At 55.1% G+C, this 12,043-nt stretch overlaps 1 protein-coding gene and 1 pseudogene across 4 annotated transcripts in view; one reads left to right on the forward strand and one right to left on the reverse strand.

Annotated features, from left to right (window-relative positions):
• The window catches only part of FRMD8 (FERM domain containing 8), a 25,657-nt gene continuing 13,614 nt past the window's right edge, over window positions 1–12,043 (reverse strand). For all 4 annotated transcript variants that reach the window (XM_039840936.1, XM_039840934.1, XM_039840935.1 and 1 more), the window contains 5 exons: window positions 11,753–11,977; window positions 9,483–9,606; window positions 8,468–8,611; window positions 3,606–3,810; window positions 1–1,706 (listed from right to left, as the gene is read on the reverse strand). In XM_039840936.1, coding sequence (XP_039696870.1) covers window positions 1,588–1,706; window positions 3,606–3,810; window positions 8,468–8,611; window positions 9,483–9,606; window positions 11,753–11,977 — 817 coding nt within the window. In that variant the 3' untranslated portion in view covers window positions 1–1,587. The remainder of the gene's footprint in view (window positions 1,707–3,605; window positions 3,811–8,467; window positions 8,612–9,482; window positions 9,607–11,752; window positions 11,978–12,043) is intronic.
• LOC120584892 (uncharacterized) lies at window positions 6,606–6,724 on the forward strand (annotated as a pseudogene).

Here is a 12,043-nt window from a genome sequence, read left to right on the forward strand (position 1 = left end):
TGCTGGAAACTGATTTTATTACTAATCAGTCACATGGTACAAAAGAAAGAATATTCAAAGGACATTTAGTAAAATGCTGCTTTGTCCCAAAGGGCAGGCGGAAAAGGTTAAGGCACAATAGATGCTTAGAAAACAGAGGAGAAAGACTGAAGAGTAAAAACAAGTAATTTGTGTATATCCACCACCCACCACAACCCCATCGGCCCATCAGATAAGAATCCACCTGGCATCCAAACAGTGAGTGGGACGAGAGAACCAGAGAGCCGGGAGCCAGACGGGCTGGGCGGCCAGTGACATCAACTCCGGGGAGGGAGATAAAATGTCCTCTGCTGGGACATTCCAAAAGGCTGGGGACACCCATTTATTACGGCAAATAACAAAAGTCTCTGCTGCCAGAGGCAAGCCCAGCTAAAACATCTGGAGCGCTCGAACATCAACAAAGGGAACAAACAGGTGAGCAGGCTCCAGCACCTGGAGACTAGAGGTTCACATTTCCTCTCCCAGTCCCCACCAGGAAGGGGAGACAAAGCAAGCCCTGTGCTGAGCAGAGCCCGCCTCTTTCCTGTGGAAAGTCCCAGGAAGCTCTGAGAACTACAGCCCCGCCAGAGGAGACAGGGCTGGGAAGGGCTCCCTCCTGGGCCGGCTATGCCCAGCGCCCACCCGCCCTCTGTAATCTGACCTGAGACAGGATGGTGTTATGGGACCTCCGGGAGGCAGGCTGTGCTGGCCCCCAGGGCCAGGCCAGATGGAAAGCACACCTGAGGGGTAGCCAGCAGCTCTGAGGTTGTGGGGTTCTGAGCTGCCCCAGAGTTCACAGGCTTCATGGAACCAGAGCAGAGAAAAAGGCCAAAACTAAAACCTGGAGCCCAAGGGGGTTTGGGAGCTCCTCCGAGTCTGGAGTGTGGATCTGGTAGGCTTGTTGGTCCCCAAGACAGCCACCTCCCAGCACAGTGACATCACCAAAAGCTAGCAAAAAGGCACTTTCCTGCTGGTCAATGTCTCCTGCCCCTGAGCGGGGCCCTGCCCAGCTCCCGCCAGTTCCATCCAGCCAGGGAAGGTACGGTGGGGGGGCCTCGCCTTCTGTTCCTGTTGAGGTTCAACCCAGGGAGGCCCCCTTCCTGCCTGACAGTGACGGCCCAGCCTTGCAGTGGCGGAATGCTGGCAGAAGAAATGTGGGGATGTGGACACCAAAGTCCAGGAAAAAGACCAAAGACACACACGTAACCTGCAGGTCCCGAGCCCCATTCCTCAGCCTCCTGCCACTGGACCTGCCACTGAGGGCTTCAGAGCAGCGGACACGGTCCATCTTGAGAGGGCACAGCCGGGCCTGATCGGCTGGTCCTGAGACGGCAGTGGGGCCCAGCGTCCAGAGCAAGGGCAGGCAGGCTGCGAGAGCGACGCTGCGGGAGCCCCAGCCAGCTCTGCACAGCCCAGGCGCTGTCCAGGCACACAGGTCACTTCTCCACGCCCAAAGGTAGCCTTCCTCCCCAACTCAAGGGCGACAGCCCGGCTGTGCCCCTCAGAGAGGACAGCGCTGGGCCAGGTCCGGGGCCTCCCCACGCCCTCCCCCTGCCCGCACTGCCACCCTCAGCTCTGCTCTGGGCTCTCGGCGGGCTGCACCACAGTGTAGCTCCCCTGGCCCATGGACAGCTGCCGGCTGAAGAAGGACGTGGTGCGCTTCGGCTTCACCCGCTTGATCTGCTCACCTGTTGGGGAACAGGAGGAGCTCGCTGAGGGGAGGGCTGCCGGCGGGGGGCTCCGGCTGAGCTTTCCTCTTCACGCCCACCAGCTTTCTGCCCTCAGTGCCCCACCCTTCCACCAGTGACAGGATGGGTGGGTGGGGCGTGTCACCAGCCTCCCAGATCAGAGGTAAATCGGGGTTTGCATCGAATGATGGGCCAGCTGTGGTGTCTGAGGAGCTTTGACTAAAACCTGTTCAAGAACAGACCAAAGAAACGTGACACCTACCACACTCATGACTGGCCGAAGGTGAGCCTCGGTAAAAGAATTCTTATAAGTTAAAAATTTCCAGCCAGGTGATCAAGGTGAACATCGACAGGCGTTAAGTCATGTTGATAATGCATCTTTGATACGGTGATAAAAATGGCGCTCTGCCTCTGTGACCTTCCTCCCCGAACCCATAAGCCCAGTCTAATTACAAGAAAACTGTCACACAAATTCCGATAAGGGGTCACCCGACCACATCCCCGATCATTACTCCTCACAACTGTCAAGGTCATCAAAAACAAGGAAAGTCTGAGAAACTGTCACAGCCAAGAGGAGCCTCAAGAGACATGACAACTAAATATAGTATGACGTCCTGGATGGGTTCTTGGAACTGAAGGATTTAGGTTAAAACTAAGGACTTTAGTTAATAATACTGCCTCAATATTGGTTCACTAATTATAACAAATATACTCTATTAAGATGTTAATTTTTAAAAATCAAGCAAAAAAAGAGGCAACACAAATGAATAGTAATTCGTGAAGAAAATATAAATGATCGAGCATAAAAAAATGGCCCAATTTCACTAGTAGTCAAACGCCAACCCACACGAGTTCTCTCTCTGGACAATAATGCCTATTGGTGGCCGAGGGTGCAGAAGGCAGGTGGCACCCTCTCTTCTGGGAGGGACATAAGTGGGCACGCCCTTAGACCCAGCAACCCCATTTCTACAAGTTCATCCTGGGGGAACGGTTCAGAATCAAGGGGAGACTCAGTACAGGTATGTTGTCTGTGGTAGCTGAAAACTGGAGGTAACGGTGCTGCCCAGCGGCAGGGGCGACCACGCCAGCCCCGCCACGGAAGACCGCCAACGGTGACAACCGTGCTACAGGAAAACTCTTTTGCTTCTTCCGATTATAAAAATGACACACGTGTAAAAAACTTAAATGCTCTAAAGAAGCACAAAGGAAAAGTTACAGCGACTGATGACTTCATGGGGTCTCTCCGCCTCGCACCGCGGACGCTGCCTTGCACGTTGCTGTCCTATCACCTGATTTTATGAACCTTGCCATTTAATGTAGTTCTTTGTTAACGCGTTAAGAAAACCTCTTTATTTTGGAATAACTCTAGATTTATAGAGAAGCTGCAGAGATAATAACGCCCTCATCCGGCTTCTTCTGATGTTAGCATCTCTTGCTGCTGTACTGCATTGGTCAAAACTAAGAAATGGACATTAAGACGGTGTTATTAACTAAACTACAGACTGTGGGATTTCACCGGTTCTTCCACAGATGTCTTCTGTCTGCTTCAGGCCAGATCCAAGATACCACCGCATTTGTACCAGCTGCACTGACTCCACAGGATGTGGTGCCATCGTTTCTGTACCCACACCTGTCATAGCAGACACTGGGAGTTTCTAGTCTTTCACATCTGGACAATGCTGCGTGAACATAGCAGTGAGCAGGGACAGGATTCTTACCACCAGGGCCCCAGAGGCCTCCAGTTCCTGATCACAGAGCTCAGACGACGAGACGCTCACACCCAGTCAGGTCCCACCGGCTGGAGGCTAACTCGGCCCTCCCTACCCGCCAAGGCTCCCCACAGCATGCGTTATGTGCGCGTGTGTGCACATGTGTGTGTACCGCAGAGCGGCCGCTCACCCTCCTCCACGTAGTCGATGGTGGAGAGGTGCTGGATCCGGCTGCACACCACGCTGCCCTGCCTCCGCAGCTGGGGGCGCTGAGTGGGAGGTGGCGGGGAGCCGGGGATCAAGGGGGAGCCAGACGCGCTCTCTGCGGGGGCGGCGGGCTCCACGGCCTGGTTTAGCTCAATGCAGTACTCGATGAGGCTGCTCATCAGTTCAGCCTGGGGAGGAGAGAGGGGCCAGCGTGAGGCCTGTGCGGTGAGCCACAGCCCAGGCCCTGTCCATACCGTTGCAGAGGTCCTTGCAGGGCAGGCAGAACCAGACGGGCGCCTCTTGCCTTCTCTCTGGCGGGGGAGGCAGATGAAGAAACCAACGCTACCTACACAGGAAAGGAAGTGGGGGGCTTGTGCTCCATGGGCTGGGGGCAAGGGTGGCAAACCATCTGCGGTGACTTTAGGGCTTGGTCCTGGTGGATGAGTAGGGTCCCAGGCCCGGGAGGGAGGGTGAGAAAGAGTGTTTTAGTTACAAGGCACAGGCGGGAAAGGCAGCTTGGCTGCTAGAGAGGATGGGGGAAGGAGGAAGGGCGCCCGGGCAGGCTTTCCGGGGCGAAGGAACGGCATGAGTGTCGCCGAGAGAAGGACCTGCAGGCCCGAGGAGAGGAAGGTCGCGGCGAGGTCAGGAGGGTGGTGTGGGTGGCTCCCTGAGCACATTCTTCGAAAGTGACATCTTCTCAACAAATTTAAAACATAACACATGTTGATATGAAAGGTGAAGTGACCAGATGTCAGTGAGCACAGTCTGGGCACCATAGGACGGGGACGCCAGAGGGCTAACAGACCCACAGACAGAAAGCGGTTGGCAGGTGGTACTCTCTAGGCAACACGTATTTACTGGGTGCCCACCAGGTGCCGCCGTGGGCAGTGGCACACGGCAGGGGCCAAGGCAGACAGGATGCCTGTTTTGTGCTTTCAAGAGAACCCACTGGGGTAGCAGGGTCAGAGGCCAAGGGAGTGGCCCCACAGTGACAGATATGTGGCCTGGCCCCTGTCCACCCACAGTATAGCCCGATGCCTCTCTGAAGCCTCATGACCCACCCTGTGCCCAAACCCTACATGGGCCCAGAAGGAAAAGTCAGAGTCCCGTTCTCTACACCCGCCGCCTTTTCTCCACCAAGGAAGAGTGGGCTGGTGGACAGGTGGGCAGCTGGTGGGGACAGGGACGCCCTCTAAGTTCCTCCAACACAGCGTGATGCTTCTGAGGTTCTGGGAGCCTGCCATTAAAACTTAGCTGCATTCAACACTATTTAATATCCATTCAAGATAAAACTCAGCAAACCGGTAGTAGAATGGCGCTTCCTCAACCTCATGAAGGGTGCCTATGAAAAACCAGTTACCATCACATGTACTGAAAGCAAAACTGAACACTTTCTCCATAAAGTCAGGAGCAAGTCAAGGATGCCTGCCCACACCAACCCAACGTGGTGCTGGGGCCCAAGCGACCACTACCGGGCCAGATGAGGCATGCAGACTGGACAGTCAGACACACCTGTCCCTACTCACAGATGACATAACTGTCGGCAGAGAAAATCCCAAAGAATCTGCAGAAAAGCTCCAAGAATTAGTGAGTGAGTTTAACAAGGTTGTAAGATATAAGGACGTGTGGATAACAAAATCAACTGTAAATCTATATACCACAATGAACAACTGGATACTGAAGTTAAAAAACATACCATCTATGGCAGCACACATACACACAAAAGACAGAGACAGACAGACGTACTTAGGGATAAATCTAATAAAATATGTACGAGATTTCTATGCTAAAAACTATGAAATGGTAGTGAAAAAAATCAAAGACCAACAAATGGAGATGTATAAATAAATGGACTGGACAACTTAAGATCTCTTCGAAAGACGCTGTTAAGAAAATGAGAAGTCACAGACAGAAAGAACATATTTGCGAAATACATGTGGTAAGAGATTAGTATGCAGAATATATAACTCTCACAACTCAATGAGAAAAAAACTAGGATAAAAAAAATAATTTGAAGAGACACTCCATTAAAGGAGACAAACGGAGAGCAAGTAAATAAATGAAAAGATGATCAACATCATTAGTCATTAGTCATTAGGGAAATACAAGTTAAAACCACAATGATGTAGCACTATTACACAGATACCACGAAAACTGACAGTACCAAGTGCTGAGCAAGGACGCAGAGCGACTGAATTCTCAGACACTGACGGTAAGAATGCAAAACAGTACAGTCACTTTGGAAAACAGTCTGATGGGATCTGGTAACGTCAGTCACGTTTATCATACAGCCCAGCATCCACTCCTAGGTGTTTATACAAGAGAAAAGAAAACACAGGACCCCACAAAAGCCTGTGCACAAATGTTAACAGCAGCTTTATTCACAAAAGTCCCAAACTAGAAACAACCCAAACACCCTTCCACAGGCGAAGAGCTAACCTGGAATATACCCATGCAATGCTACTATTCAACAGTAAAAGGAACGAACAGATACAGCTCACAGTATGGATGAATCTCAAAAGCATGAAGTCAGTCTCCAAAGACTGCAGATAGTGTATAAACCATAAGGTTGTACCACAATTTTTTAAAAATCAATTCACCAGTTGATGGAATTGGTGGTGTTTCCATTTCTTTGGTTACTACAAACGAAGCTGTTATGAACATTTGAGTATAGGTCTCTGTTTCTCTTGGGCAAACGTGTAGGCATCGTACGATAAACGTGACATTCTGGAGAAAGCAAAACCCTCGGGATAGCTAAGGGGGAAGACATGTCACATAGCAGGTGAAGGGATGAAATCGGAAGAGGGGTGTACAAAACGACTTTAAAGAAAAAGCTGGCGGAGGACTTCACCAGAGAGGCTACCCAGATGGCAAACGAGGACAAGAAGGTGCTCGACCTCGTCAGCTGGGTGGAGGTGAGGGGTGCCGAGTAAAACCCACGGGAGACTTGGGGGTGGTGGAAATAATGGCAATAAAAACTGAGCACTATGGCCATGCCGCCCTGAACACGCCCGATCTCGTCTGATCGCTGAAGCTAAGCAGGGCGGGGCCTGGTTAGTACTTGGATGGGAGACCACCTAGGAAGACCAGGTGCCGTAGGCAAAAAAAAAAAGGTGAACAGACATTTCACCTCTAAAAAGATATATAAATATTAAAGAAGCTACTCCATAGCTGGACTGTGGTGATGACGGTGGTTATAAGGGTGTGTAAATTTGTCAAAACTCACTCTTAAAATAGGTGCATTTAAGAATAAATTATATTCAATGTTGTCGACTTAAAAATAAAGGGGAAAAAACCGTAAGGAGATACCACTGTCACAGCAGGGTGGCAAAAATGAAGAAGCCCGACGGTGCTGGGCTGTGGGGGCCTCGAGCAGCGGGCAGTCGCCTGCCGCTGGGGCGCGCACACCGCGCACCGCTCGGGGGAACACCGTGTCCACTCGTGCTGAGCCCGCGCCCGCCTGTGACCCGGTGGGGGCGCTCCTAGGTGTAAACCAGACATTCACACAAAGGCCACATGCGACGGTGACTACAGCAGCACTGTCTGCGACAGTTTCAGACCAGAAACCCGAGCCCCCTCGGCCACAGAATGGAAGAGCCACGCCGGGCAGATTCGGACACTGGCGATCCGGGGAACCGGGGGTCAGACCACCGCTCCGTGCGCACGGACGGCGCTCGCCCACGCAACGCTGAGCGTTAGACACAGACGGAGGTCACGCTGTGGGCCCCATTGCTAGAAAGTTCGAAAACAGAGGGACAACTCTGGGGAGATACAAGTCAGGATGTGGGGGTCTCTTGCTAGGGGGCAAGACTGGAAGGAGGCTTGAGGGTCTCTAGGGGTCCTGGTTCTAGTTCTTAAATCTGAAAGGTGACACCTGGGTTTATTTTGGGAAAACTTAAGCTATACACTTAGGATCTGGGCGCTTTTCTGTTACATCGAGTTCAATAAAACATTTACTTTAAAAAGAGGCCTAAACTAGATACAAAAATTACGAGGTCATGAGCATAAAGATGGGGATAACAGAATATTCAAAGCTGAGAGAGGGAAGAGCTTGCGGACTCTAGGGCAGAGAGAGAAGTCCCTCAAAAAGCCTGGGAAAAGGGTCGGCAAGGAAGACGGGGCGGGAGGCCAGAGGTTGGGGGAGCCACTATAGGGGACAGGAGGGCCATTTCCGGGAGCATGTGGTCAGGCTGGGACAGAGGTCTGTGCACCGAGTGTGGCAGAGCAGACGCTGATGGGCTTGGAGCTGGCTGTGAAGGGGTGAGGAGCAGGGAGGGAGGCACAGAGAGAGCGGGGTGGCTCTGGAGGGTCTAGAGACCCCTGTGGTGGCAGGGGGGACTTAGGACGTGTGCTCTCAGAGGTGGGAGGCCCTGAGCGTGTCTAAGTGTAGAGAGGACGGGCTCAAGGAACACAGTCTTGCGGGAGGGAGGGCAGCCTCTGCCGCGATGAGCTGGGGGGTGCGGAGGAAGGTCCTGAATGAAGCCACCAGGGAGAAACACAAAGGCTGCAAAGGCACCGATTGGCCTTAACCTTTCCACGCTGCTCCTCCTCTGAGAGCAGCCAACTCGAAGACAGAGCAGCCAGTGCGGGCTGGTCACAACGCTGGGGAGCCCTCAGCTAACAGCTGCTCCCACTGCAGCCACTGCCACTGCCTGCTGTGGACTCTTCAGACCAGGCCCAGTGAACTCACCAGGGTGGCCCCAGGTCAGAGTCAGCGTCCTGGGTCCCCAGGCCCTCAGGGCCCTCAACTCCTTGCCCGCCAGCCTGGAGCCGCCAACAGGCTGGGACCCGCTGAACCAGCCTCCCCCGCCCTTACCCATGAGGCTGCGGGAGACCTCCCACTACCTGCTTGGAGTAGATCTTGAGGAGCTTGTTGACCGGTGTGCCCTCATTGTTTCCATCGAACTCCAGCCACAGGACAGACTCCTCCTCCTCAGGGGACGTGTGGTCCCACGACAGCTCCTGGAAGCGCAGGCCCAGCAGGACGTGCTGGCCAGCGGGGGACACAGAGCTAGGACTTCCCTGGGCAGAGGTCTGCTCCCCCACCTCACCCTGCTTGGGTACCACCAGGAGTGGACTCCTGGCTGCTCACGTCCAAGGCTGAGTATAAATTCGCATGAATTTCTCTAAGGAGGGGAGTCCCTGCTGTCATCAGACCCAAGGGGGTTGGGGACAGGGAGGTTGAGCAGCCCTAGCCCACAGCACTGCACGCCGGAGGGTCAAGGCCCTGACACCCGGGAGTCACGTGGGGGAAGAGGTGGGTTGCAAGGGAAGACCTTTCCCAGGAGGTCAGCTGGGTAGCATCTCAGCAGAAGGCCCAACTGGGCTCGGATATGCTGGGGGTCCCTCTCTAGGGACAAGAAGTCTCCCAAAAGTGTGCTGCTGGCTTAGGAGGGACTCCTGCACAGGTGCAGAGAAGCTGCCACACAGGGTGGCTGCGGACTCCACCTTCAAAGCAGGCGTCCAGGAGACAGCCAGGGGAGAAGCGGGACTCAGACAGCCCAGGAGGGCTCCTGGTCGGGGGCTTTTCTGGAAAACCAGCAGCTGGGCTCCAGCCATTGGTCGGGTGGAAGAGCGAGGCCCTGCAGAGTCCCTCCGGTTAGTGTCAGTCCCAGCTGCAGACCCCCTGCGCTGGCCACTGGGCAGAAAAACAGACCCAGAGCAAACTCAGAAAAGCCTCCAGGATGCCAGTGAAAGCCCCAGGGACATCCGAGGGAGACAGGGGCCCTCCCAGACAGGCCATCCACCCTGCCCCAGGCCAACAATAGACCCAGGGGAACCAGAAAAGCCTGAGTAAGGGCCCCGCTCCCTTCCTCTCTGAGACCTCCCTCAGGTCCCACCCTGGGGGAGCTGGAGGTACCTTCTCCCTGCTGTCCATGACATGCACGCCCTCCAGACTGATGGCCACAGTCACTGGCTTTCGTCCACCCCGGGGCAAAAAGCCCTGGGCCGGCTTGTCGACCTCGCCATGGAAGAAGGCACTCCTGGGGAGGGGAGCTGGTGTCAGCCTGTCCCCTCCAGCAGCAAGAGCGGAATGGCCAGAGTCTCAGTTCACCCACCAGCAAATGCTCCGGCCAGGCTCTTCTGGGTTCCTGAGGAGCTTAGCGGTTTACGTGACTGAAAGTTAAAGGGAAACTCGCCCAGGGGGAGGGAGGAACTGAAGGGGGTGAGAGGGAGGCTTCTTGGAACTAATGGCATCTGAGCTGGTCATGCAGGACAGGAAGTTCTGAGCAGGCAAGGGGAACTCGGTGGCACAGGGAAGTGGGTGCCACGGGCAGAGGGAAGAACATGAACCCAACTGATGCTCAGGGGACTGCCAGACGCCTGAGGACTAAGGGGCTGAGGCTGCTGGAGGTGGTCAGGCCACACAGGGGCTGGGACAGCCCCGCTGTCTACTGTCTGCTGGGCCAAGATCCATTGGCAGCAGAGGCGGGTCAAGGCTGCACCTGTGTGGGGCCCACGAGCAGCAGGATTGCCCCAGGAGCAATCCCAGGGCTTGACACTGAGTTCTGAGAATGGGTGCGGTGGCCTTGGGACACAAACCCACTGGGCTGCCACCGTCTCCCTCCTGCCTGGCCGTGTCCTCTCCTTCGCTTATGGCTGTCCCAGACCCTTGCCCCCTTGCCCTTGGCTAAGCCGGAGCCCTAGTTCACCCTGTTCTCTGCCTGCCTGCACTGGAGCAGTGGGAGGGGACTGGGGACAAGCTACATTCAATTTCTGCGAGCAGCCCCAATCGCTGCCCCGCGGTCCCACGCCTGTCCCTCGCCTGTCCCCGCTCCTGGAAGACATCTATAGGCTCGGTTGATGGCTGAGACTCCAACTTTACTGAGGAAGCTAAAGTAACACTTGTCCACCCTGACCTCAAGTTTTCACTCTATTGTCCATCTTTATCAGCAGACACATTTCGCCTGTCATCAAAATTAAAAACCTTCTGTCCCCAGCGCACCCCTAACTGCTGCTCCCCCTCGTGACTCCATCCCACAGCACGGCGCCTGCAGAGCTGGTCACCTCACTGTCTCTAACCTTTTTTCACTCTCCTCCATTCACTGCCTCTTCCACAGTGCTGTGGCCAAGGTCAACCACCAGCCACACAGGCATGGTGAACTTGACCTTGAAGCAGCAGCATGGGATGCCTGGTCACTCCCTCCTTGACACCTCCCTTTGTGTGGCTTGTCTAGCTCTCCCGCCTTGCTGGCTGGGGTCCTCCTCCCACCTAGTCCACACTCACCTCCCTGGCTGTCTTTTGGGGTACGCGATTTCAAACAGCACCCACATGCTGATGACTCACCAGTTACTACCTGAATAGACCTGGAAACCTAAAAGCCCACTTGGAACTGCCACCTGCGTATCTACAGAGCATCCCAAAATCAACGCGTGCAAAGCCAAGGCCCCAATCTTTCCAACCCGCTCCACTGCAGGGTCCCGTTTCAGGTGATGACGAGCCGCCCTCCAGGGCCAGAAGCCTGGAGTCCTCTCTGCCTCCCTTCCTGCACCTCTTCCACTGCGTATCTACCCGGCAGGGTCTGCTGGCTCCGCCCTCAACGTCTCTGGACTCAGATCACGTCTCACCTGTGTTACTACCAACTGGCCCAAGTCACCCCTCCAGAGCACTGCCACAGTCTTCACTGACCACCTGGCTGCGCCGCGCCCCCTGCCCACCTGTAGTCTGTGCTGTACTGCCACTGCTCACTGTCTCTCTCCACTAGAATGGCAGCTTCACCACGGAGGGATCATGGTCCCTCTGCTCAACGAGGTGTCGCCAGCGTCAAGGGTGCCGGCACACAGCAGGTGCACAAGAACTATCGGCTAGATGGGGACTGCATGAATGAGGGCACTAGCTGAAGGGAAGGTCAGCAAGCCCCCTGACTGGCAGGTGGAAGGAGAGGACCTGTCCGGGGTGTCCTGGCCTGTGACAGGTGAAAGGGAAAGACAAGTGTCCAGCTTGGGACCTGTGGGGCCTAAGGTGCTGGCATCAGGCATATGTCATGTGAGCATGGAGCTCAGCAGAGATGGGCTCACTGGCAGGACGCCCTAGTGAAGGCCAAGACAGACAGCTGAGCTGTCCGAGAAGGGGACAGAGGAGACCCCAGGGTCGCGGCTGTCCGAGGACGGCAGCCAAGAATCGCTCACCCATAGAAGGGCAGCTCGTGGCACTTGAGGAGGTAGGCATGGTAGTGGGTCCCCAGAGGGGCCTCGCACTCGCTGTCGCTGCCGACCACTTCCTTCACTTTGCGGTAGGCGTCGAGCAGGCCCTGCTCGCCCGTCCCGGCCTTGGTCCCCCGGCCCCGGAGGGCAGCGAAGAGCCCGTGGCCCCGCTTACACAGGTGGGCGGGGAGGAAGGAGCCCAGCTTCTCCCTGTGGAGGAAGGAAAACAAATGCTCGGCGTGAGGAGCTCCCAGGCCGGGGCTGGCCAGAGGTGAC

This window comes from Pteropus medius, unplaced genomic scaffold (assembly GCF_902729225.1).
Source record: "Pteropus medius unplaced genomic scaffold, Ma_sr-lr_union100, whole genome shotgun sequence".
In the NCBI taxonomy this organism is placed as follows: Eukaryota; Metazoa; Chordata; class Mammalia; order Chiroptera; family Pteropodidae; genus Pteropus; species Pteropus medius.